General features: G+C 41.9%; 1 protein-coding gene across 4 annotated transcripts in view; it reads left to right on the top strand.

Moving 5' to 3' along the window:
* The window catches only part of NDUFAF7 (NADH:ubiquinone oxidoreductase complex assembly factor 7), a 152,866-nt gene that overhangs the window by 112,858 nt on the left and 22,583 nt on the right, over positions 1-17,425 (top strand). For 3 of the 4 annotated variants that reach the window (XM_044290076.1, XM_044290074.1, XM_044290073.1), the window contains one exon: positions 7,845-7,988. The exons of the other annotated variant lie outside the window; for it this stretch is intronic. In XM_044290076.1, coding sequence (XP_044146011.1) covers positions 7,845-7,988 — 144 coding nt within the window. The remainder of the gene's footprint in view (positions 1-7,844; positions 7,989-17,425) is intronic. 4 annotated transcript variants of the gene reach the window in all.

The following is a 17,425-nucleotide window of genomic DNA, read 5'->3' as shown; positions in this document are numbered from 1 at the left end:
TTAGTCTTGGATAACCCTTTTAACTTCTATTGTGGGAAAATGTTTGTTTGAAGGGCTCTTATTGGCTTATATACAGGAATATGTGACTGAATAATAATAATATCAAAAGTGATAGCCTTTTTATGAAATGAGTAGAAGCCTGGAGAAAGGAGCGGCTGTGGATATAGTGTTTTTGCACTTTGCAAAGGCATTTAATACTGTTCCTTATAAACGCTTAATGGGTAAAATAAGGTCTATAAGATTAGAAAGTAAGTTTGTAATTGGATAGGAAAGTGGCTAAGTTGTGTAACGTAATGTTCAGTCATGGGTCCACCATTATTTAACTCAGTTATTAATGATATAGAGGATTTGATTAATAGCAATGTTTCTATTTTTGAAGATGACAAGTTATATAGCCCTTATATAGCAATGTGCAGTCTATGGAAGATGTCCATAAACTCCATTTTTACTTGGACACTCTGGGCAATTGAGAGTCAAGTGGATATTGTTGTGTTATGCATCTGGGTATCAATAATCTGCATGCATCATATGTCCTAAGCCAGTGGTGGCGAACCTATGGAACAGGTGCCAGAGGCGACACTCAAAGCTCTCTCTATGGGCACCTGCACCCTGGAAAAAGTCTATGGTGTACCAATATGCCTTAGGCCCTTTTCACCTGCACTGAATCCGGACCCATTCACTTCAATGGGACTGTTCAGATGAGTGGTGATTTTCACACATCACTTGTGCATTGCGTGAAAATCACAGCATGTTCTATATTCTGTGTTCTTCATGCAAATCAGGCCCCATAGAAATAAATGGGGATGCGTGAAAAATCGCATAGCATCCGCAAGCAAGTGTGGATTCAATGCAATTTTCACGCATGATTGCTAGGAGATGATGTTAGTAAATTGATAAAAGTCAATTTACTGTATTATTTTCCCTTCTTACAAGGTTATAAAGGAAAATAATCGCATTCCTAATACAGAATGCTTACTAAAATGTGGCTTGATAGTCTTCTTTCTTCATCTTTCAGGACCTGCAAAAGGACTTTTGATTATGTAATTGCGCTTACCACGTGGTGAGTGCTGTGACGTCAGCGCAGGTCTGCTGAATGAAGATAAAAGGATCTTCTTTCTTCATTCATCAGGACCTGCGCTGACTTTACCAGCGAGATTATGTCATCAAAGGTCCCTTTGCAGGTCTTGAAAGAAGACTGTGTCGGCTGCGCGAACAAGAGGATGAGGTGAGTAAACATATTTGTATTTTTTAACCCCTCAAGCCACACTTTAGTCACCATTCTGTATTAAGAATGCTGTTATTTTCCTTTATAACCATGTTATAGGGGAAAATAATGAAATAAATAGAACACATAATCCAAACCCGAACTTCAGTGAAGAAGTCTGGGTTCGGGTCTGGGTACCACATTCAGTTTTTTCTCACGCCTTAGAGTTTTCCTGCCATTCATCAGTGCAAGGTGCACTATGAACCGTACAGGCATTGAATGTAGGCAGGATATTAGATATAATTGATAAAGTACCTAAAAGATATACTATACTGGTATTCAGGTTAAATTGCCCTTTTGGCACTTTGCGATAAATAAGTGGGTTTTGGCTTGCAGTTTGAGCACTCTGTCTATAAAAGGTTCACCATCACTGTCCTAGACCGTGGGAGATGTACAAGCATGTGTGTTAACTCTACTACATCTGTACTTGCAGATTATAGACTAAATAGCATGCAGTGTCAGTCAGCTGCTTCTTTGGCCATCAGAATTCTGTCTTGTATTAAAATTTGCACAGACTTGCGGGACACAGACATACTGGAATATTGCCACTTTGCAAAGCATTAGTGCATCCTGATCTGGAATATTCGTTTCACTTCTAGACAACTGTTCATTGAATAGTGCCCTGGAGCTGGAAAAAGTACAAAGCAGAGTGACTAACCTGATAAGGGGTGGGGCTTGACCTTGATGTACGCTGCTCTTGTTCCAACCCGCCATTCTTTTTTGCTCATCCTGCAGAGTTAGATTGCAGCAAAATTCCACAAAAACTTAAGAAACAGCGGGGAAGACCCTCTGGAACAAACATGGGCCCCTCCAAAACTGATACTGCCACGGAGAAACTAAAATAATTTGTTGGCAAGAAAAAATAAGATGGCGCCCGCATCACTAAACTGGAGACATGCGAGGCGGCCCTTGAGACAGGGCCTGGGACAGTAGATACTGACTCCCATGTAGAGGAGCATGACTTGACACTCAAGCAGACATCCCAGGAACTTCTGAAAGGTATAGAGAATGCTAAAACCACAAGATTGAGGAAGTGAAGGTAGATGTGAGGCCATGATCTGCAAAATCTGAGAAACCAGGTCTCTGATACCGAGGGCCGTATCTCCACACTGGAGGATGACTTGACTCCTGTTCCATCACAATTGCAAGAGCTGGAAAAGAAAGTGGACTTATGATGCTAAAAATCCGACAACCTACAAAATAGGTGTTACGGATCAGGTAGTGTGGCAACTGCTGTGCTTAATAACTGGAGGATTCTGGAATAGAAGGCAGCTGACCTACTGAGTAGAATACAAGGTCCAGAAATGCAGACTGAACAGACACTTAGGTTAACGACAATCTTTTGAACACCTATAGACTTTGTAAAACTACTGGAACCCAGACACACCTCAGGAAGCCAGTATCAACTGCAGGGACCAGTACACACATGGCAGTAGCTGCAGGAACCCAAACTAACTAGATAGAAGAACATACAGACTTGGTGATAACTTCTGGAACCCAGATATTCCAGTCCAACAGTAATAACTGCAGGGACCAGTACACACATGGAAGAAGTTGCAGAAACCCAAACATACTGACTAGTACAGATACAATTTCTTCTGAAACCCAGACATACTTGGCAGGAACACTAATACAGTACTCAAGGAATCTACTTTAGGAGCAAAGCAGACAGAACCAAACAAGTCTAACAGACAATGTTGCAAACATTACTGCACAGCCAGGGTCGGGACACACACTTCATAAAGAACTAAACACAGACAGTGGAATCAACCCTATAGGGACCAGACTGGAGAGATATACATGTGACAGTGGTGCAATGTAACATACAGCTACGCCATACAGATATACACTGGGCAGAGACACCAGTCGCAGAGATACAGTTCTCTCCCACAAGTGTCCACAGCAAGTATGCACGGACACAGCAACCAGCCCACACAGCATACAATGGCACACGGTGACCAGACATTGCTGCACTACTACTCCATACAGATAGACAGAGGAGAAATACAAGTCACAGTGGTACAGTTCACACCCGCATGTATCCGTGGCCAAAATGCACTGAGCACAGCAACCAGCCCTCACAGCATATAGTGGTATTGTCTTTTAACCATGGAGGAAGAAAAGAGACTGAACCTGGTGGATAGGGATGTATCGTCACCTGGCATGGTATTGGATGGCTTACAGGGGCAATCAAGTGCCAGATTGGATCATCTGACTTGTTGACTTCTTTTTTTCAGATTAAAAACAGTAAGGCCGTATCATAGAAAGAAAATAGAGAATGTGCTTTATGCAAATGTGTGTTATCTTTAGGGTATGAAAATAGACTGGGTGAATTATGTATTGATAATGCTGTGGCAGAAAGGTCCCACCTTTTTACAATAATATAAAAACCTTAATCGGGTCAGAAGTTGTGTTCATTAAAATCTTCAAGAAATTAGAAATGTTTTCCTATCAGAGTCAGGGGATGTTTCACAGGCAGATTCTTTTGATGAAAAAGCTTTGATTATGGATAGTAGTCTCTTGAATGTATCTTCCTCTGATGGGCAAAGAGGGTGATGCCCTTGTTTTCCTATAGATGACTCTGATAATCTTTTTAAAGCTATTAGATCTACTAGGAATAATGAGGAGGTAAAGGATCCTGAATCACTACAGGATGTAGTCTTCAAGAGACTGTAAGAATGACGCATTAGGTGTTTTCCTGTCCATAATACTCTACTTTCTCAGAAGAAATTGGATAAAACTTTCTTTATTCCTAGGGGCATTAAATGGAAGTAACCTTTTGAAGAAGTTGTGTTTTTTTCATTAAGGCCCCTAAAATTAGATGTAGCCATCTAGGAATATTTATCTTCCTATTAAAGACATGGGAATCCTTAAACATCCCCTATCCTTCTCAGTATTGTGGCAACAGTAACTGACAGATCGATTATTATATTGTTAGACCAAAAAAATTACTGCAAATAAGCTAGATAGCATTGTAAGTGAAATATTGGGGGTTCACTGGACTAAACCTACTTAAAACATAACTTTTAATCAAATATTATTAAAATAGAATCCCATTTAAAATAAATACACATACCAATCATCACATATGGATGATAATAAGTAGTAGTTGAGCCAAAGCATTATCAAGATATAATATCAAGTTCTGTGTGACGTCATCAATTGGAGTAGGCTGCCTCCGATCACAGTGAAAGATGTCTTCTAATTCTGGATAATGTTCACCTTATATAGCTCTGGGCGGCGCACATGGGTTTGCTTTTGGGATTCTTACCCTGTAATACTAACATTCCCTGCCTACAAGCAGAGTAATCGCCCATGACTAATATCAATTGGCATATCATCAGGGCCATTGTACCTACTATTATCTGATCCCCTGAGGAACCTATAGACCTGAAATAGGGGAAACACGTCGGGCAGGGAAGACTAAATATGGATGATGGGATACTAATGTAGGAAGGGACAGTTATCTTGAGGGTCAGCCACCAAGAAGTGGGGCCACCTCTTTCGGGGCGATTACTCTGCTTGTAGGCAGGGAACGTTAGTATTACAGGGTAAGAATCACAAAAACAAGAACCCCCCGCCCCCTCCCCCTCTGCGCTATATAAGGTGGACATTATCCAGAATTAGAAGACATCTTTCTCTGTGGTCGGAGGCAGCCTACTTTAAACAATGTCACACAGAACTTGATATTATATCTGGATAATGCTTTGGCTCAACTATTATCTGATTGACTACGAAATCTTGAGTAGTCACAGCTGTGGCAAATAACCCTCAATAAATGTATTAAATACTGACCCTCCTATCATACATAGTGTACTTATCATCCATATGTGATGATTGTTATGTGTATTTGTTTAATGGGATTTTATTTTAATAATATTTGACTAAAAGTTATGTTTGATATATGGTTAGACCAGTTAGAAGAGCAGTTGAGGGATAGGTGCCTAAGAGAAAAAAAATTAGCTTCCCTTCTGACATTGCAGAAAGCTGATGTTTCAGAGGATCCAGTTAGGTTGGCAGCTCAGGCTTCTAAATTACAAAACTACTCACAGGGCTTTATGGCAAAAAATAATTGGGAGTGGATCTTCCTTTGAAGCAAAAGTTGTGTGGGATCCTTTGTAAGGGATCATTTCTTTTTGTTTGGTCCTTAGAAGATTTATTATAAAAGGTAGCAGACTAGAAAAAGAAAATCCTAGTGCCAGGTTTTTACTTTTCATCTTTTCCCAGGTCTAAGTGTTCCTTTCATCCCTACAACAGATCAGATAGGAGGGATAGGGATAGAGAAGGCAACTGGAATTCATCAAGTTGCAGTAAAAAGGGATTATCTTTGGATAGTCAGCATCTTCAACTAATAAAAAGATAGGTCAGCAATGGAACCAGGGTTCAGGTAGACCTAAATAATAGACCTCAGGGCTACTTATTATCATATTACCATTTAGCCTCCTCATCAAAAATACTTGAGGATGGCAGTCAAATTAAAAGAGGTTCCTAATCACCTCCAGTTTCAAGCACTACCAATTGGCCTATCTATGGCACCAAGAGTATTTACAAAAGTAATATCAGATGGTTATAAGAGAAAGTGATATCATTTTATTCCATATTTGAAAGATTTACTGATTGTGGCCAGATCTCATCTAGATTATGTAAAGGCGGTAGAAAAAGTGTCCCCTATCCTGAAAAGTCAGGATGGATCATCCTGATACGGAAAAATCCTGACTCACTCCCTTTAAAGTTCAAACTTTTCTGGGACGAAGTCTAGACTCCAGAGTACATCTATCTAACTCTGTCAGTCAAAGTGGTGGAGGCATGTAAGAAAATGGAAAGGGGCAGAGCCACAGAGGCAGCATGGTGCAACGGCACTGACTACGTTGCACCCAAGGGCTAATTACCATAAAATTAAAATGCTGATTTCTACACAATGGGGTCACATAATGAAATATGACCAAGTATTATTACAGAGTACTAATAAGTACTTATCGCTTTTGAATTAGATTCATAATGATGTATCTGGTGAAAGATTGCATTTAAGCCAAAACCACTGGTGGGACCTACAAATAGAAAAAAAAAGATTTGCTCCTCTTCCATGTGTTTTACTCCTTATCTTTTTATTACTTAGACTTATTCAAAATGCTGCTGTCAGGGGCTTGGCTAACAGCTCATGGGCCCTGGTGCAAGAGTTCAGCTTGGGCCCCCCTTCCCTTGTTGGCAAGGGGCAGGGGAGCACATAGCCTTCCTGCTGCCAGAAGCAAACATTGAAAGGGCACCCCTCAATCTAAATTCGTGACCTAACCCCTTCCCTCCAGCCAGAGGTGTAGATTGACCAGCATGCACTTTCTATAATGCCAGTGTCTTATGTGGCACAGGGGTCTTTGGGCCCCCTCAGGCTCCTGGGCCCGGTAGCGACTGCTACCTCTGCACCCCCTATAGCTATGCCCCTGGCTGCTGTGTGAAAGAGCCCTCTAAGCGTTTCTAAGATATGATAAAAAGGATAAGCTTCTTTGGTTTAGATGTCTACCCACTGAGACTGTCACTTGTCACAAGAAGGGGTGTCTTGATTTCCCTTAATGAATGGTGCAGGTGTCACGCATGTGTGCTGTCGCTCCATTTATTCTCTTGGGAACTGGCAGAAGTTCCTGAGTACAGCGCTCAGCTATTTCCACAAATTCCATAGAGAATAAGAATGGAGTGGAAGCGTGTTACTGTACTAGTGATTGTTCCATGAGTCAACCCACACAGTCAGAAGCTTATACATTTTTGTCTTTGTAAAATGAAACTTATTTTTTCTTTTTTTCTTTTTTTTTTTTTTACAATGAAAGTCAATGACAACAGCTTCCAACTTTATAGGCATCCAATTTAGGTTCTACGATTTTGTGACTGGTGCAGTGACAATGGGTTTTACTCAGCCTGAAACTGTCTGGATAATATAAGAGATTTAAAGGGGTTCTCTCACTTCAGCAAATTGCATTTATCATGTAGACAAAGTTAACACAAGCGCTTACTAATGTATTGTGATTGTCCATATTGCCTCCTTCGCTGGCTGGATTCATTTTTCCATCATATTATACACTGCTCGTTTCCATGGTTACGACCACCCTGCAATCCATCAGTGGTGGTCATGCTTGCACACTATGGGAAAAAGCACCTGCCTGTGTATGCTCCCACGGTCCTGGCCACCAAAAAGGCTGTCACTTTTTCATATAGTGTGCAAGCACGACCACTGCTGCTGGATTGCAGGGTGGTCGTAACCATGGAAACAAGCAGTGTATAACATGATTAATCAAGCCAGCATAGGAAGCCATATGGACAATCGCAATACATTAGTAAGGGCCTTGTATTAACCTTCTCTACATGATAAATGATATATGCTGAAGTGAGACAACTCCTTTAAAGATTTAACAAAAGCCACATTTTGAAGTTTAGACCGCTAGATGCTGGACTTGTCTTTTTTTTTTTTGCTATGTATATTGTGCTGCTTTGTATTTCCATGTATCTGTACAGTAGTAATTGGATGAACTGGGCTAGCTTTATTCTTTTAAAACCTCCAGGTACTTATTTTTGCCATGAAATATATTTATTTTAGGCAGATGAAAAGCGGGATCATATAGAGATATCTCCTAATTCTGCAGTTATTATTCAAAAACTTGCTAGTCAAATAAATAATTTTGGAGGAGCCGCTCTGATAGCAGATTATGGACATTCTGGAGACAAGACAGACACATTCAGGGTAAGTTACTAATTTTGTGTATGAGGTGGTGATGGGTGCATTTACACAGATTGGCATTTAATGCCGCCACTGCCTTGTTTACATTTACCTCTAATGCATGATTTCTTAAGCCCTAAGGACAATAATAAGGAAAAATGCTTTGTTGCCTGCATTCAGACATGACAGGCTTGTTTTCCAGAGTGAGGTACAATAAAATGTAAATTGGCACCTAAATTAGTAAAAAAAAAAAAAAAAAAAAAGCCAAATGATTTTTTTTTTAAAGCGCGGAATCCGGCATATACGTTCACATAAAATTCTGGCTGCCAGTATCCGTTGATAGAGCATACAACATACTGTTTCATTATTCAATGTATTACTCTCTTTCTCTCTCTTGGCTCTAACTGGTCTTGGTTCACTAAGTAAGAGATAAAGAACCAGATTGCAAGAAAGTAAGGTTTGATATATCTTCCTTGTGCATTGTTTGCTTGATTCTAGCAAGTTATCCAATTACAGTCAGGGTTCTAAATCTAAATTCCTATTTACTGTTGTTTTTTTACAGTTCATCCCCATTTAAACATGTGCTCCGTGTGTCTTTTGCAATGTATGCATGCCTTGAAGAGCCATTTGAGGGTAAATGCATTTGCACTGGATGCAAGCATGTTGCATATTTGGAAGCCCAGATCTTGGATCTAAATGTGCAGCTTGCAAAACACAAAAGCATTGCAAGCCCAGGACCAGTAATACTGCAGCAGAGCATTTCTCCTGGCAACCAGGAGGACGACTGCTGTAGGAAGGGTAGGAAGGATGAGAAAAGGAGTGAAGCAAAGGTCAGGCAGATGCTAGTGATAGGAGATTCTATTATTAGGCAGACAAACAGGGTCATCTGTCTTGAGACCGTAAATGCCAAACAGTGTGTTGTCTTCCGGGTGCTCAGGTTCGGCATATTGCGGATCGGGTAGACAGATTGTTGGGTAGGGCTGGGAAAGACCCTGCAGTCATGGTCTATACTGGTAACAATGACAAAGTCAGGGGGAGATGGAAGGTCCTTTAACCCCTTCCCAACCTATGATGTACGACTACATCATGGGAACCACTGCATTCCCGCAATTTGACATAATAGTACGTCATAGTGATCACGCGGGGCACTGGAGGCAGTCCATGGCTGCCGGGCCCCTGCTGTATCCGCTGGCATCGCTGTAAAAGCCGATGCCGGCAGATTAACCCCTTCTATGCCGCGACACAGAAGGGGTTTGTGTCGGGTAAGTGATCGCATCGAGTCCCCGTGCTGCTGTGGCGGAACCGATCCGTAACAAGCCAGCCCGATGACGTGCAGAGGCTGCCCAATGCCTTGCATGGCATCGGGAACTGCCTTCCATGGGTGCCGAGGAGATCCATACAACTGTTAGTGTATGATAACAGGCAATGCAATACAATACATATGTTTTGCAATGCATTGCAGAGGGGATCAGACCCCTAAAAATGAACATCATAAATAAAGTAAAGGAAAAAAAGTGTTTTTAATAATATTAATAAAGTAATAAAATTAATAAAGGAAAAAAGAAAACAAAACACCCCTTTCCCCTCATTTTATAATAAAAAACAACAAATTAGGTATCGCCGCGTCCGTAATGATCAGCTCTATATATATATATCACATGATCCACCATGTCCGATAAACACCATAAAAATGAAAAAAATTAAAACGGTGTAAAAAGAAAAGCAATTTTTGTCACCTTACATCACAAAAAGTGCAACACTAAGCGATCAAAAAGGCGTATGTCCCACAAATTGGTATCAATAAAACAGTCACCTCATCCCGCAAAAAATTAGCCCCTACCTAAGACAGTCGCCCAAAAAATTTTTGCTGTAAAAACACTGTAGCTCTCAGAACATGGAGACACTAAAACATAATTTTTCTGTTTCAAAACTGCTATTATTGTGCTAAAGTGAAATACATAAAAAATATACATATTAGGTATCGCCACGTCCGTAACAATCAGCTCTATAAAAATATCACGTGACCTAACCACTCAGGTGAACACCGTAAAAGATAAAAATAAAATAGGTGTCAAAAAACAAAAACATTTTTGTCACATTATATAAAAAAAAATTGCAACAGCAAGTGATCAAGAAGGCATATGCCCCCCAAAATAGTACCAATCAGACCGTCACCTCATCCCGCAACAAATGAGACCCTACCTAAGAGAATTGGTCAAAAAATAGAAAAGCTATTACTCTCAGACAATGGAGACACTAAAATATGATTTTTTTTTTGCTTCAAAACTGCTATTATTGCGCTAAAGTAAAAAAAAATTGGATACATATTAGGTATTGCCACGTCCATAACAACCAGCTCTATAAAAATATCACATGACCTAACCTAAAATTTAAAAAAATAAACATTTTTGTCACATTACATCACACAAATTGCAACAGCAAGTGATCAAAAAGGTCTATGACCCCAAAAATAGTACCAATCAGACCGTCACCTCATCCCGCAAAAAAATTAGACCCTACCTAAGAGAATCGGTCAAAAAATAAAAAATCTATGGCTCAGACTATGGATACACTAAAATATCATTATTTCGGTTTCAAAAATTCTATTATTGTGTAAAACTTAAATAAATAAATAAATAATTTTCGCTTTATAAGACGCACCTGATTATAAGGCGCACCTAGGTTTTTGAGGAGGAAAATTAGAAAAAAAAAATTTTTAACCAAAGGGTGTGCTTTTGGTGGATTTTGAACTAATGGTCTGGGGATGACACTGTTATGGGGGCTCTGTGGATGACGCACTGTTATGGGGGATCTGTAGATGACACACTGTTATGGGGGGAGGAATCTGTGGATGATGCACTGTTATGGGGGATGTGTGCTGTGACACATAGGGCCATAAGGGGGGCCAGCATAAGATGTTATATGTGTGGGTGACACACATATAGCATCTTATGCTGGTCCCCCTCATGGCCCTATGTTTCACAGCATTACCGTACTTTATTCTTTGTATGTAAAATCTTTCTTTAATCCTGAATCAGTCGCTCTCCTTTTGATAAACTAGCTGAGACTGATATATCGCCAGCCGATATGCTGCACAGTGCGGCCGGCGATACATAGTCACAGTGCGGGGAGGGAGGAGGGGCTGGAGGCAACTCAAAGCGGGGCCCGGTGCAGTCACTGTATTACACCGGGCCCCGCACACAGAAGTCTCTTCGTATGTAAAATCTTTCATGAATCCTTTAGAAATCGCTCTCCTTTTGATAATCTACCCTAATCGTCTGCATCAGTACTCACTATGAATGTAGCGCGCAGTCCCTCTGGCGCAAGACTTCATCCTGCTCCTGCTTCATTAATGAAGTGGGAGGAGCGTCACGCTCAGTCACACACCGGCCGGACCGCAGGCTGCATTCATAGTGAGTACTGATGCAGGCGATTAGGGTAGTTTATCGAAAGGAGAGCGATTGATAAAGGATTAATTAAAGATTTTACATACAAAGAGACTTCTGTGCGCGGGGCCCGGTGTAATACAGTGACTGCACCTGGCCCCGCTTTGAGTTGCCTCCAGCCCCTCCTCCCTCCCCGCACTGTGACTGATGTATCGCCGGCCACACTGTGCAGCATAGCGGCCTGCGATATATCAGTGTCAGCCCTGTAAAAAAAAAAAAGTCAACCATCGTTTTAAAAGACGCACTGAACCCGATCCAATCGCATACAAAACTGACAGCACGCGCATGAAAAATCGCATGCTTTTCACTGAACGCATCTGGACTAAATTTGTGACGCTCATGTGAAATAGACCTAAGGGTGATGCTCTGTTGGGTCTTATAATTTCTAATGATGCAGAGCTTGTTGGAAATGTTACTGGTGGAGAAACACTAAGTAATCGTGATCACAATATAATTATATTCCCCCTGAACAAAGCAGGCAGGGAGAGCAAAAACACTGACTTTTACGAAGGGCAAGGGCTGAGGGCAGCATTTCCGGGCATAGACTGGGAGCAGATACTGTCACATAATAATATATAGGATAAATGGTAGAGCTTTGAAGCTACATTTAGTAATTACACTGCAAAATTTATTCTTGGAGGTAACAAGTATAAATAGTTAAAATTAAACCCCCAATGGCTTATTGCTGCTGTAAAAAGAGCAATACATGACAAAAAGGGCATTTAAAAAAATACAAATCTGGGGGGTCAGCTGTAGCCTTTTAAAGTTTACAAAGGGCTTAATTACATTTGTAAAAAGGGAAATAAAATCTACAATAATACAAAAAGAACAGCAGGTAGCAAAAGAAAGCAAAACGAATCCCCAAAAATGATTGAAATGTATAAATGCTAAAAAACCAAGGTACGTCACTAAAGGGGGGATAGTCATTGAAGATAAGGAAAAGGCAGAGTTACTAAATGTTTTTTTTAGCTCTGTATATACAAAGTAATAGACAGGAGATGATATCGGTGGTGCCAGGGCTGTTAGTACATCTAGTAATATACTCAACTGGCTAACTGTCACTGTAGATATGGTCCAAGAGAAGTTAAATAAGGTAAATGTCAACAAGGCTCTGGGTCCACATGGATTACACCCAAGCGTTCCTAAAGAGCTCAGTTCAGTCATTGCTCTGCTCCTGTTTACATTATTTAAAGATTCTCTAGGGACTGGTACAATGCCAAGTGACTGGTGCAAGGCAAATGTGGTGCCCATATTCAAAAAGGGATCTAGGTCCTCCACAGGTAATTATATACCAGTTAGTTTACCTTCTGTTGTGGCACAAAATGTTGAATGTGGATGTAGTGTTTCTGGATTTTGCACATGCATTTGATACTGTCATAGATATTTAATAGGTAGAATAAGGTCTGTAGGCTTGGAAAGTATAGTTTGTAATTGGATTGAAAACTGACTGAAGGACCGTGTCCAGAGAGTCATGGTCAATGATTCTTATTCAGAATGGTCCTGGGTTATAAGTGGTGTACCCCAAGGTTCAGTGCTGGGTCCTCTATTATTTAATTTATTTATTTATTTATTAATGATATTGAGAAAGGAATTAATAGCACCATTTACATTTCTGCAGATAATACTAAGCTATGTAGTACTGTGCAGTTTAAAGGATAACTGTCACATTTAGACCCTAATTTAAATTTTCATATATGTAGTTACTAATAACATGATATTCCAGAATCAGTTGCTATTAGACTGACTTACCCCATAGTTAATAAGATTCAGCCCTTAGCAACCAGTCTGTATAAAACTGCAATTTCACTATTCAGTTAAGATGGCCGCCACTGCCCTCACCCTGAGGCTAATCCCGCCTGCCCTCACTAGCTAGTAACAATAGCCCCCCAAAAGTGTCATTAACCAGAGCCCTCCCCCCTAAAGGGTTAATCTCCTGCAGCACAAAGGGGTCCTCTTACCACATGTTGCTTTCATTTATACACTGAACAGACGGCAGATCTCCCTTCCCTGGTCTGCGCTGCTTCAACTCTACTTCTCCAGCTCTGCTGAGTGAGGGAGCGTCTGCCAAGCGCAGGGACAGGGAGAAGTGCACACAGCCCAGGCACTGTTATCAGCTGCTAGGAAGGACCTGGCTTTAATCCTTTACTTACAGTCCCTGGCTGTCAGTAATGTGAGCCTGCACAGAGGACCTTTCACTAGTTTAAAAACTAAATATATCAGTGGGCAGAGCGGCGCCCAGGGGTCCCCCTGCACTTACTAGTATGTCTGGGCGCCGCTCCGTTCGCCCGGTATAGGCTCCAGTGTCTGCAGCTCCCTCTGTTGTACTGGGCGGAGTTTTTGTATTAGGCGTGTCCCTTGCTGCAGCGCTGGCCAATCGCAGCGCACAGCTCATAGCCTGGGACTATAATAGAAAATGCCTAATCAAAAACAAAAAAACTGTGAAACAACTGAAAATATGTCATAGTCTAGGTTCTTCAAAGTAGCCACCTTTTGCTTTGATTACTGCTTTGCACACTCTTGGCATTCTCTTGATGAGCTTTAAGAGGTAGTCACCTGAAATGGTCTTCCAACAATCTTGAAGGAGTTCCCAGAGATGCTTAGCACTTGTTGGCCCTTTTGCCTTCACTCTGCGGTCCAGCTCACCCCAAACTATCTCGATTGGGTTCAGGTCTGGTGACTGTGGAGGCCAGGTCATCTGGCGCAGCACCTCATCACTCTCCTTCATGGTCAAATAGCCCTTACACAGCATGGAGGTGTGTTTGGGGTCATTGGCCTGTTGAAAAATAAATGATGGTCCAACTAAACGCAAACCGGATGGAATAGCATGCCGCTGCAAGATGCTGTGGTAGCCATGCTGGTTCAGTATGCCTTCAATTTTGGATAAATCCCCAACAGTGTCACCAGCAAAGCACCCCCATACCATCACACCTCCTCCTCCATGCTTCACGGTGGGAACCAGGCATGTAGAGTCCATCCGTTCACCTTTTCTGCGTCGCACAAAGACATGGAGGTTGGAACCAAAGATCTCAAATTTGGACTGATCAGACCAAAGCACAGATTTCCACTGATCTAATGTCCATTCCTTGTGTTCTTTAGCCCAAACAAGTCTCTTCTGCTTGTTGCCTGTCCTTAGCAGTGGTTTCCTAGCAGATATTTTACCATGAAGGCCTGATTCACACAGTCTCCTCTTAACAGTTGTTCTAGAGATGTGTCTGCTGCTAGAACTCTGTGTGGCATTGACCTGGTCTCTAATCTGAGCTGCTGTTAACCTGCGATTTATGAGGCTGGTGACTCATATGAACTTATCCTCCGCAGCAGAGGTGACTCTTGGTCTTCCTTTCCTGGGGCAGTCCGCATGTGAGCCAGTTTCTTTGTAGCGCTTGATGGTTTTTGTGACTGCACTTGGGGACACTTTCAAAGTTTTCCCAATTTTTCAGACTGACTGACCTTCATTTCTTAAAGTAATGATGGCCACTCGTTTTTCTTTGCTTAGCTGCTTTTTTCTTGCCATAATACAAATTCTAACAGTCTATTCAGTAGGACTATCAGCTGTGTATCCACCTGACTTCTCCACAATGCAACTGATGGTCCCAACCCCATTTATAAGGCAAGAAATCCCACTTATTAAACCTGACAGGGCACTCCTGTGAAGTGAAAAACATTTCAGGTGACTACCTCTTGAAGCTCATCAAGAGAATGCCAAGAGTGTGCAAAGCAGTAATCAAAGCAAAAGGTGGCTACTTTGAAGAACCTAGAATATGACATATTTTCAGTTGTTTCACACTTTTTTGTTATGTATATAATTCCACATGTGTTAATTCATAGTTGTGATGCCTTCAGTGTGAATCTACAATTTCTATAGTCATGAAAATAAAGAAAACTCTTTGAATGGGAAGGTGTGTCCAAACTTTTGGTCTGTACTGTAAATGGGCCATACAAAAAATTGGGTGAAAAGTTTGAAAAGCCCTCAAAAGACAAGGGGGCACTGCCTCCGACTGGAAAAAAAAATGTTCAGTCTCCAGAAGCATCAAAGCTTCTTTACTGTAAGAACTGTAAATCTGTGGATTAGACTACTTCTGGACGTGGTCACAACAGGAATAACGGATAGTTTTAAAAAGGGTTTAGATAAATTCTTAAAAGTAAATGGCAGATGAAGATGTGTAGAAATCTGACTCTCCCTTCCTTTCTGGGATTCGCATCCCAACCGTCCCTTGGTTGAACTGGCTGAACTTTTTTCAACCGTATCAAATATGCAACTCAATGGAGTTACTTGTTGATAGGTTCTCTAAATTTCCTCTTTTATCCCATTTTCAATAGAATACTTAAGTGAGAAAACAGTGCTTACAATTTTACAACCCAAATAAGACATTACTACACTATATATATATATATAAAAACACATAATAACATAAGTTACCGTATTTTTCGCCCCATAAGACGCACCCCCCCCCCCCCAAAGTGGGGGAAAATGCCCCTGTGTCTTATGGGGTCAATACTAATGAAGCGCTTCCATTATGGAAGCACTCATTAGTACCGGAGGACCGGGAAGCGGTGAAGGTTCTGTACTCACCGCTTCTTGGTCCTCTGCTGCGCACAGCGTGAGGGTGCTCTGTGACCTTAGTCTGTGCACACCGGTTCACAGAGCACAGCCGACAGCAGGATGAAGAGGATTGCGATGTTGATGAGCAGTGGTTTCCAGGAGTAGGAGAGGTAAGTGTTTTTTTTTTTTTTTTTTGCGCTGGGGGCTGATAGATGGCTGAAATGAGGGCTGATAGATGCAGGGCTGCAGATGGATGACCAAATGGTCGCCAATGCGACTTAGAATTGCAAAATGGCAACAAGACTTTGTAGTCTTGTCGCCATTTGCGCCTAGACCTTCCGCTGTTCTGCCTCTTTAAGAAGAAAGGGCTTTCATCCAGCAGACACAACCCAACATACCAGGCACTGCTCTCAGCACGCGCCATATTCTCAGCAGTACAGGGGAGGCAGCCCCTCCCCCCCCCCCGGTGCCCCTGCCACCAATGGACATAGCAGGGAGAAGGAGGGCAGGGGCAGTGGTGCTCGGCCTGCGGGGGACCCCGTTGGAATAGAAGGACAGGTCACGCATGTGCCTGTGGAGTCTTTGGTCCCAACTTTGCGGGCAGACGCGGTAGTGCGTCCGTGTGGTCGCCGGAGGGGAAGACCGCCCGGGTCTCGTAGGCAGATTGACCAGACTGGTGGCGGAATGCAGCGGCCAGTCCTGTCTACGGTATCACCTGTGGGTTCTGTGCAGACGTGATCGTGTATTCATGCTGGGGCGCTCGAGCGTCCGCATGCAGTCTCGGAAGGAGGTTCGCAAAAGGATACGCAGCTGAACGTACACGCTTCTTATTCGCTATGCCACTGACGGGGAAAATACTTGTACGTAAATTCTAGTAGATTAGAGGGCAGGCATGGCATAAGTGATTAAAGACCAGCCTAGGCCGCACAAGTGTTAGGTCATATAATGATCCTAATCCCTATGAGGAATAGACATATGGCACTTTGTGATTGGCTAGCAGGTACTTAAAAAGTGATCTCCCTGGCTGGTCAGTGCCCACTGTTGTTTTGGCAACCCAGGTGTATGTTACAGTTCATATTCTCCAAAACTTACCTGTGCATGACCTCTGCCTTCCTCGATTTATCTTTGGAGACTGCCTCTGGATTGCTAATCTTTCCTGAACAGTTTGTCTCGTGTATGATCTTGTATTGGACCCTGAAAATCCTGACGTCTCATCCCCAGGTACCACGTTACACAGACTTATACTGCGCATAAGAACTTTGGCCTGGTCACTGGCTGTCCCATTGGTGTTAACCTGCACAGGTTATTATTCGGGTTGGTTACCTGTATATGCTTACTGGTTTGGACTGTACTGCCGTTTATTTAATAAATCCACTATTGTTTAACCTCTGTCTGGTTGCTTAGGGTTCTGCACCATTACAATGTCAGTGATAAATAATAGACAGAAACATCAAATAGGGGTGGAGATATATCCA

Source organism: Bufo gargarizans, chromosome 4, assembly GCF_014858855.1.
Source record: "Bufo gargarizans isolate SCDJY-AF-19 chromosome 4, ASM1485885v1, whole genome shotgun sequence".
Classification (NCBI taxonomy): domain Eukaryota; kingdom Metazoa; phylum Chordata; class Amphibia; order Anura; family Bufonidae; genus Bufo; species Bufo gargarizans.
The sequence above is the reverse complement of the archived record's forward strand: the minus strand, read 5'-3'. Positions and strand labels throughout refer to the sequence as shown.